The sequence below is a fragment of the Eurypyga helias genome, unplaced genomic scaffold, assembly GCF_000690775.1.
Source record: "Eurypyga helias isolate BGI_N326 unplaced genomic scaffold, ASM69077v1 scaffold2855, whole genome shotgun sequence".
Lineage (NCBI taxonomy): Eukaryota > Metazoa > Chordata > Aves > Eurypygiformes > Eurypygidae > Eurypyga > Eurypyga helias.
In genome coordinates this window covers 11191-21342 of record NW_010251942.1, presented here as the reverse complement: position 1 = coordinate 21342, position 10152 = coordinate 11191, and the positions used below count along the sequence as shown (strand labels likewise).

The 10152-nt window shown below is 41.2% G+C and overlaps 1 protein-coding gene across 1 annotated transcript in view; it reads left to right on the top strand.

The window, feature by feature from the left end:
- Positions 1-337: 337 nt before the first annotated feature.
- The window catches only part of LOC104510042 (uncharacterized protein C17orf104-like), a 14156-nt gene continuing 4341 nt past the window's right edge, over positions 338-10152 (top strand). The window contains exons 1-3 of the mRNA XM_010152173.1: positions 338-483; positions 4482-4583; positions 5078-6884. Of these exons, the coding sequence (XP_010150475.1) occupies positions 338-483; positions 4482-4583; positions 5078-6884 (2055 nt within the window). The remainder of the gene's footprint in view (positions 484-4481; positions 4584-5077; positions 6885-10152) is intronic.

The window sequence follows — 10152 nt, the reverse complement described above, 5'->3', positions numbered from 1 at the left end:
TTCTGAGCTTGTGAACTTGACACGCAAACAACCACAACATGAAATCTGTAGAGAATTCCTATTATTGTATAGTGGGCAATTTTTTAATATTTACTTACTTATTTTTAGAAGATGCATACAATTTTCAGGTTGGAACTACTTTAAGGCAGGGGAGGGAACAAGTGTTAGTCTGTATCCTTTTGTCATAGCTATGTTTCATTTTCCTGTAAAATTATTTAGCTCAAGATATAAAAGGAAGGGTTTACTTTGTTGCCTTTACTGCTCATTTACGTAAACATTTAATGTTAAAAAATGTTTCCTTCTCTTTTCAACATAGGTAAATAGCAAGAAACAAAAAATGGACACGCAGTTGTTTTCCCCCTTATTGGGAGCAATTACGAGTACACCCCCTCCGCTGGAATCTTCCCGTCTGTGTAGTGACTGGTCAGCGTGTGGAGAGGATATCAACTCAAAAACTTCCTTTCAAGACTGCACAAAGAAACGGTATGAGCATTCCTGGTATAAGCTTATGGTGGTGTTCTGGTACACTGAGATGGTTCTGGAGCAGAATAAATGGGATTCCGGATCTTTTTAAGAAGAGTTTATGGGATAACCAAAAACTCAGTAAATCGCTGCTGCATAATAGTTATTATAGAGGTTGTGAAAAGAGATAGAGGGTCTGTGTGTGTATAGATGTGTCTGTTGATGCATAACAACATTTTAAATTTTAGAAAGAATTCTACTTTTGGGGAAAGAAATGGGAAACGTAATTGGAAACTCCTTAAGGTAAAAACCCACTCTCCTGTGCCTCCCATTTCTCAGTACCATAGCTCATAATGGTCCTGCTTGATACTGTAGAGTATTTCCTGGAAAATGCACAGTGCAGGGTGTTAGACACAGGTCGAATGTAAGTGGTACACCTCTGCTGCTGAAGGCATAAGTATGCCTACAGCTACTCTCAAAAATACACTGTCCTACTGTCTTACTGTGCCTTTGATATAATGCAACCAAGTTCTGCTTTATGTTAAAAAAATGATTATTTCAGTTTTTGATGCTGAGTGAATGCAAAGGGTTTTTGTTAATTCATTACTGGAGCCCCTCTGCTATGAGGACAGGCTGAGAGAGTTGTGCTTGTTCAGCCTGGAGAAGAGAAGGCTCTGGGGAGACCTTATAGCACCTTCCAGTACCTGAAGGGGGCTACAAGGAAGCTGGGGGGGACTTTTTACAAGGGCCTGTAGTGACAGGACAAGGGGTAATGGGTTTAAACTGAAAGTGGGGAGGTTTAGATTAGATATCAGGAAGAAATTCTTCATGGAGAGGGTGGTGAGGCACTAGAACAGGTTGCCCAGAGAAGCTGTGGATGCCCCATCCCTGGAAGTGTTCAAGGCCAGGCTGGATGAGGCTTGGAGCAACCTGGTCTAGTGGAAGGTGTCCCTGCCCATGGCAGGAGGGTTGGAACTGGGGGATCTTTCAGGTCCCTTCCAACCCAAAACATTCTGTGGTTCTATGATTCATGAAATGTTTTTATTCCCCTGGAGGAATCCACTCTGCCCAAGTCGTGACTATTGCAGGTACCTCTGATCATCCACTCTTAATAATGCAGTGAAGTTATTAAAGGTGCAGAGGTGGGCAGCGAGGCTGGACAGGGATTTGAAAGCCTCCATGTCAGTGGAGGGTAAATACAACCACTCTTTGTTTTTGATAAGTCAGCCCTGCAGAGGAATGGTTTCTGTGAAATCATGAAGGATTTCGAGGATTGCGAGGAACTGGGAATGATTATTTCACAGCCTAGAAAATACGGGTTACCCTGAAAAATTGGTTCTTTCCTTCATAGTGGTAATTTTACAGCTTGTCTACAGCAACTGAAATGGCAACATTTCTGTTTCAGCCTTAGAAACGCATAAACAGCAATTTCACCTTAGGCTTTCCACTCCCTTCTTTCCATCTTAATGCCAAGTGCTGGCAGTATAATGCTGCCTTTAGGGGTTGGTTGGTATGGACTGACCCAGCAGCTTTGGCCACTGATGACGATGCTGCATTTCTAGTCTCAGTCTCATTGCATTTTGTTATCACTTGCCTAATAAGAGAGAGGTTTGAAGTGGGGAGAAATGGTGGTTCACGGGTTCACAAGATGCTGAAAGGTAAGGAAAATACATGCATTGCAAAGAAGCTAAATAGTATGATTTTTTTTTTTTTGCTAGTCTTCCCTGGGAAGTGTCACAGTGACATTTGTTTTAAATATATTGGTTTTCAAGAAAAGATTGTAGAGCGTTAGTATTAGGTGTAAGTGCTAAGTTTATGCTCTGAGTGGCAATCCACTAACTAAAATATAGAGTCTCTTCTTAAAAGCAGCCTTTAGGTTATTGCAAAACTATTCTAGTTTTGTGAGGAGCTGTAGGTCTTGGTTCTTGTTCCTATTTCTTGTTTTTCCTCTGCAGGACAGGCTTACTCACTGCCACGAGCTTGGTGTCAGGCTGGATCTTCCTGTTCTGTTTGGTATAGTTGCAAGCAATTTGGTAGGGTTTTGCCTCCATGCTGGTTATTTTCATGGATTCTTTCCATGCTGCTCTGCCTTGGTAGGCAGTGATTTGTCTTATGGCACTGGAAGGTAAAGATTTGATTCTTTGATGCTGCAGAATCAAAGGAATTTGCAGCAAGTGTTTTCTGGTACCAAACTCAAAAGGATGACAGCTGCTGACTGTGGAGCTGAGCAAATGGAATGTCTGTCACACTGGGATTTTGGTTCTTAACTTTGGTTGTCCTGGTTTTGATAGAGGGTATTTTATTTGCAGACCAAGAGACAAGAATGGAGTTGACTTTTCCATACGTGTCAGTGTGTTTCATGGGAAGTATCTTCCTTCCAGGGTGGATCAGGATTTTATTATACAAGAAGCTTTCTGACATATAGCGTTACCAAGGATTTTCAGATTGCTGGTGGCGAACAGTACTGGCTTGAGATACAAGGGGTGGGAAGCAGTGGTTTCTGGTCCCTCATTTGAACACGTGACTGCATTAACAAATAGAATTTGTCAAGGATTCAGGTTCTCCTGACCTGAATTGCATTGTACTGCTTCTGGTGTGCCTACCAGAGGAACAGCTGAACTTTTCACCTCCCTTCCATCTAGTCTGTAAGATTTGTTTAATCATTTTTAGACTTGCTACTGTCTATGCTTGTCGTTGTCTAGCATTTTTTTCTTTTTGTAGTCCACCCAGCTTCCTGCTGCCTTGTCTGCAGTGCTACAATGGCCAGTAATTTTATTTTTAATTCCCACGCCACACTGTAAATTGTTCTCTCCCTTGCTGAACATCATTGTCTAGACAAGCTTTCATCTATGATTTCATTTGGTTACAGAAATTGGAAGTAAATAGGCCTCCTTAAAAAAAAGTTTGCCGTCTGTCAAAGACACTAAAGAAATCTGGTTATCAAATTCCAGTTATGATTGTACATTCATAAAACCCTTTCAAGAATCCTTGCACTTACGTGTATCCTCAACAAAATCATGTAGACCAGATTCCTTACAGTGGAAACTGAATGGTCATCAGTTAAATCACAGAAAAAGATAGAAGTCAAAATGTCCTGAGGTACTAAAGGCTGGTAAGGCATAAGTGGCTAATTTTCACGGCAGCAGGAGATTAGCAAAATGACAGTCTCAGTAGTTTAGCCTAGGTTTTACAGTCTGTGTTAATCTGCACTGTCAGCATGAGTGATTATGTGGCAGCGTTAGCAGATGATGTAGTTGTTTGGATGACACCAGGGAAGACTAAGAGATCTTGAGGGACACCGACACCAATCAGCTGAACTTATATGGGATGATAAGTGGAATTTATCGAAGCAAAACAATGCATGTTAGAGGGAAGGAGACCTTCACAGTGTTTTGTTTTAGTTAACTTCTGAGTAAGACTTAGGTGTCATTACAGACAGCTCTGTAAAGATTGCATTTTGCACCTGCAGTAAAAGATAGAAGTTGGGACTGTATGAGAGTAGTGATGGTTGAACGCCTCTGGTATTTGTCAGGAATATTTAATGAAGTTGTGACCAACTCCTTTCCAAAACGGGGTTAAAAAATGGTTTGAGTTAATTTTTTTTTTTTTGAGACTAATAGTTCTTGTATTATGTAAGTAGATAAATTCGAATCCTCAAGATTGTGAAGATTGATCACATTTATCCTCTAAAGGAGACAGTCAAGATGTGAGTATATGTGTAAAAAATAGTTCTTTTGATTGAAAAGAGAAAAATCTTTTGCTGTTCCTGTCTCTTCACATAACAGCTTGAGAATTCTCTGGTGAAGCAAGAAGTTAGGAAAATAGTTCTACTTCATTTAGGCTACAGAATTCATGAATGCAGGAAGAGATTTCTTTGTGTGAGTGCTGAGGACACTAAATTCAGAAAACTTGGCAGATGCTGCTAAAATCAATGAAAGGCTTAATGCTTTACTTTTCCTTTTGCTGTTCCGTTTAGAAGAAAAAGACTTATTTAGGCTATTTTCTTCTTTTTTTTTCAGGACACCAATAAACCTTTCCTATTCTGGCAATGGGCCTGATATGTTTGGGCTAGTGTCAAGCATTTTAGAGGAGCCAAGCAAGCCAGAACCAGTTACAGATTGGTAAGCTTGTTCTGAAAGTTCTTGTGTGTTGCATGTTGTTTTTCACATCCTTTTGTCACATAGATATGATACACGTTTTGAAACACTTCACGCAGTTGAGTAGCAAAGGTCTTATAAACCAGTTTGTAATCGGTTGGTCATGTAGATGTGTGTCTCTACTTCAGTTGCCAGTAAAAAAGAATTTTAACAGGTAAGGCATTGTTTGAATAGAGTAAAATCTACAATATTTAATAAATCCAAATAAACTCTGTAGTTCTAAATATACATATTCTAAATATTAGAGAGCAGCGTTGGTAGTCTGATTTCACGTAGCATTTACTCACCTGCAGCGAGAATGTTTCCTTCCAACTTATATTCTGGAGGAGGCCTGTGGTGTGGTTAGCCCAGAAAGTGACAGGGGAAGCATGGAGGGGCAGGAGGGCATAACAGTGAGATGTGAACTGTTTTAATGCAAGAAATGTGTTAAGTCACTACAGGAGGTTTGTTTGTTACAGGAATTCTCTTTCAAGATTGTTTCCCCCTATATGGGCACCTGACCTGGGAAGCAATGGTGACTTTTCAGGCCTCTCATCTAAGCACTCTGTTGAAAGTAAGGATTTTTCAAACCTGATGGGCACACACAACTACTATCAGGAACACTTGCACAAGTCTCATGATGTGGAGATGTTGCATAGAGGTTTGGAAGATCTTCATCTCCTGGAGTCTTGGCTTTCTCCATCTGGCCCTTGCACTCAGCCTGAGCATATTCTGAAGAACGGTTACCCTGAAAATTCCTCCTTGCAGAATAATAATAGAATTCATCAACAAGGGTTTTCATATCAAAATGTGGACTATAATCAGCATTTGTGCAGTTACAACCACGTTATGTTAAATGGAGACTGTGAAAAAATCAGTTCCAGCTTCAGCAGTTTTTCTTCTCAGAACAGAATGAGAGAAGGCACAAGCATTCAGAAAGAGTACTGGAAAATGGAGAGAGTAAGAGGCAAAGTTACGAAAAATGATGCTCAAGAACAAGCTAAGTATTCCCCTGATCTTTCCAATCAGCCTGTTGATGACTCTTGGGATAAAGCGTCCCAGGACAACCACTCATTTTCTAAAAGATACGAAAACTTCACAGCTGCTCATAGGTTGCAGTCGCCTGTTCATCCATCGCTATATTTTTTCAATCAACCCCTTAAAGAAAATAATTTTTCTGGAAGGACAAACAGAAAACCACAGGAAACCCATGTGCCAAATGGTCATCAGAGCTTTATTTTGGGGGATGCTTTCAATAATAACGAGTGTCAGATCCATATCTGTCCTAAAGAATGCTCTCAGAAAGTTTCTGAATATGATTTATCCGTAAAAAATGTTATGGATAACAGGAGTTACCCATCGTACCATGGACATACGTGGCTGGATGGGAAAACGCCAAGTCCGGCAGCCACATCGGGTATCCCGTATGGAAAACAAGTGGTAACAAGCCCACGGTCATCTTCAGGGGTTTCAGCCATGTCCAGCGGTTCTCCCACCCATCAGTCTATAACACAGTCCTCTTACTACTCACAGATCTTACCTGTTCTCTCTTCAAGGAAAGATGGAAGGCTACAAATACCAAACGGTGTTTCCAATCATTGGCGAGTTCCTAACTTCATCTCAGAAAATCAGAAGCACATTAAACCCATTGGACGACTGCAGCACGATTCATTGACCAATAAGGAGGGGCGACACCATAAATTCCCCATTAATTTTTCATCTGACTGGGCAATGCAACAGAATGCTGTCAGTGAAGATCCTGAAAAATACCACAGATTTCCCAAAAAGCAGACCCAAGAAAATAGTAATAAAGATGATAGGAGGGGCAGGAGGAATTGGATTCCTCATTTTGGATACACGACCCCAAACCGTCAGCAGTTCGATATGTTCCGAAAAAAGCGTGAACAGAATGGTGGTAGCATGTCAGACTTCATTAATCCTTCTTTTCTTCCTTCTTTCCCATTAATGTCTGATTTTAAGCAAAATCCCAGCTTTCCTCCATTTAATCACCACCTGTTTTCATCAACAAATCATTTCAGTTTTCCGCCGCCACCGTTTCCATTCTCAGAACTTGTTGACCTTTTTCGTTATGATGACTTTAACCACCTGAATCCCTTCATCAACGATCTGTTTTGCGGAGAAATAGCTGCACCGTATTTTGCCTTTCCAACACCATTTACCAAGTACAGACCTCCCAGAAATCGCAGCGGACCTGCTAACGAGCTTCACATCCGACTGGAGGAGTGCTATGAGCAGTGGAGAGCCCTGGAGAAAGAGAGGAAGAAGGTAATACACTACTATCCAAGCTGGTGATCGCATGAAACAGTCCATAGAGAGTAGATACTCTGGGTTTCCTTTTGAGGAGACAAGAACCCTGTTGGCACGTGGTTATTTTTAAATACCTAGGATGCGATCTACAACATCTGCCTTGAGTATAACCCTTGTGTTGTCTGGCATGACTGGGTTTAATTTGGGTGTGGCTTTTTGGCTTCAGTTTCTAAGGCTTTGCCCTTAAACAGGGCTGCTAACACAGCATTTCTCTCTCTTCACCTACAATATTTAATCTAATAAACTACAATACGGGGCTTGGAGCAACCTGGTGTAGTGGAAGGTGTCCCTGCCCATGGCAGGGGAGTTGGAACTGGATGATCTTTAAGGTCCCTTCCAACCCAAACCATTCTGTGACTCTGTGATTTGCTGCAATGAATGTGATAACAATGTCACTGGATTAGTTAGGTTGGATCTTTTTCACTAATATGGTTGATAACAACCAGCTAACGATCTTTTATTAATTAAGCAGGCCTTTATTATGATTCTGGAGCCAGCAGCCATATAAGATGCTACAGCAGGGCCCTTCACTATCACAGGGGGATTTTGAAGTATGGGTGTGTTATGCACCTTAATGCTCTATTTGTATTGCCCAGTTTGCTTAGATGGATCTCTCTTCTTTTCTTGCCTCATACTCCCTCTCTCCAACTAAATCTTTAACTCAGATATTTTGAAGCCAGGTTCTCCTCTCTGCGCCTTTAAGGAGAAAAATTTTATAGTGTTTTTTGTTGTGGTTTTTGTTTGCTTGTTTTACTGTCAGTGATATAGTGGTGTCTTGCCCTTATTCTTTTTGTTTCTTGTTTACTAAATCTTTGGTTTACTGGGTAAAAAAAAAAAAAAAAAACCTGATCTTGGGAAAACAGTGTTTTGAGTGGATGTGACTTGTCCCAAAGGAAGGTTCAATTTCTACTCCTCATGTTACAGTAACTTTCCTGCCTCAGACTCCCTAGCTAAGAGTTGTTGTCTGTGAGGGATCACACTACCGGTAAATGTATTGCACTTGGGAATAAAACCTCTGAGCTCAGAAGGAGCAGAAAATGCTGTCCCAGGAAGAGTCAAATCTCTGACCTCCATGCCAGGTCTTGGAAACTCAGCGATAAGCCATGGTCCTGGTTATACACCATTAGAGTGCCTTGGGCTGCTTCTGTGTTGGAGAAGACTCATGGTTATTGGAGAAAGGGATGGGTATCTGACCAAACTGGACGTCTGGAAAGCCCCTTTTCCTTTCCAGAGTCAACTATGAGGCATTTTGGAGGTCTAAATAGAACCACTTATCTTGTTTGCTCACTGATACCTTTAAGCAAGACATTTTTCTGCCCGTCTGGTCCTCTACCTGGAATTCTCTGCAAGTGAGAGAGGGGTGTGACTCTTATTCCAGTGTGTCTGAGGCAACAGTGTTGTCAGAAAAATTCCTGCTTTTTATTGTGGCAAAAGTGGCTTTTCCAAACTGTTTATGCAGGAATTGGGTTATTTAAGTCATTTAGGAAGACTGAATCATAGTCTTTATCTCATAATGTATGTTTTTGTGTTTTCATCATTAAAGAATTGTTTATCCTCATTTCATGATGTTGTTAATAATCAAAGGGATTTAATTACTGAACTTGATCTGATCCTTTCTACATGATCCAATTTTATCTTGGTGACCTACTCAGGCTTTCTCAGTCCCTGGTTTTTATAGTTACAGACTACACCTACAGGTAGCTGTATTTATGAGTATAAACTGTTTTTAGTCTCACAAACCAGCTGCCATAGCATGGCTCACATTCCTACAACCTAACTACTCACTCTTCAGAAGAGGATGATGGTATCCCGGCTCCCTGATGGGAATGTGCCCAGACTTGATTAATCCCTGTTTGTAGCTACAGTTTGGGAGTATGCTGGTTGGCAGGGGTTAAAAATCTCAGAAGATGTTTTTACAGTCCTAATAGCCTGAACTATCCCCGGACAGTGCCAAAGCCTGTGCTTCAGTGTTGCTTAGCTTACAGTGTATGTATAGCTCACCGGGACGTATGTATGTAGGAAGGGACCTTCTATTGATATTCTCACCCTTACATGAATTCCCAAAGAGTGCAGGCAGAAACTGCCCCCAGTGGGACTTGCATTTCGTTCTAGCTTGCCTCACTGGCCAGCCCTCTTGGTGCTTGGAAACCTTTCATTGCAGCTGCTCTGGAGTTCACAGTGACCTTACCTGTTTCCTTTTATAAATCTCACTTTTCCAGGGATCTTTCATTTGAAAAATTTCTAAGAATTGTCTGTTTGGGATTGCCTGCAATATTAAATGTGCTTATGGATTAGTACTGCATATTGCTTGTTAGTTGCAGTTCTTCAATACCTGGAGTCATTACATGAATTCATGACCCTTTTTCCATCCATTTTTTTTTTCTGAATGTCTGTTAGGCTTCTGAGACGAATGCATGTGGAGCTCTTGTAATTCATATTAGATGAGGGCAGAGACTAAATAATATGGATGTCATAACGTGAAAAGAACTTCACGTATTTTCAGTGCGCGTGTGCATAGTGTGAATGTGGTCTGAACCTTTCCTTGAGCTGCAGTGTGGTACCTAATCTTTCTCTAAGGCTGTTGTACTCTGAAGAACGACCGAGGTAGAGAATCAGCTGCTAGTTGTGTCTTTTTTACTCCAAGTAGAAGTTCCTATACGAAAATAGGTTTAGTGGCTGCCTGGATTGTACAGAGGTTTGGCCAGTTCTTGTCTCCATGGGAGTTTGGCAGCTGTGTTGATGAGTTTTTCAGAGTTGATACCAGTTTATGTTAAAACTGGCTTAATCCCGGTGCACTTCAGGTACAATTTATGCTGGTGTGATCACCTGTTTCTTTTGTTAATAATCCTAATATGTGACACTTGAGAGATGCAGTGAGAGGCACAGAGTTTAAATTCCTGGGATACTGTACAAGAATTTGTTTGCCTAGGCCTGTGTCCAAGATTGGTTACAATACATTTGTATAGCTTTGGATCTAGAAACTGCCACTGAGCATTGTACTTTGAGGTAGAGCTGAATTAGACAAGTATTCTTATTCTTACAGCAGCTGGTTGTACATCTTAAAAAAAAAAAAAAAGGCACGCCGTGTGCGCTGGCAGCCCAGAAAGCCAACCATATCCTGGGCTGGATCCAGAGCAGCATGGCCAGCAGGTCTCTGCTCTGGTGCAACCCTACCTGCAGTTCTGCATCCAGCTCTGGGGCCCCCAACAGCACGGCACAGACCAGA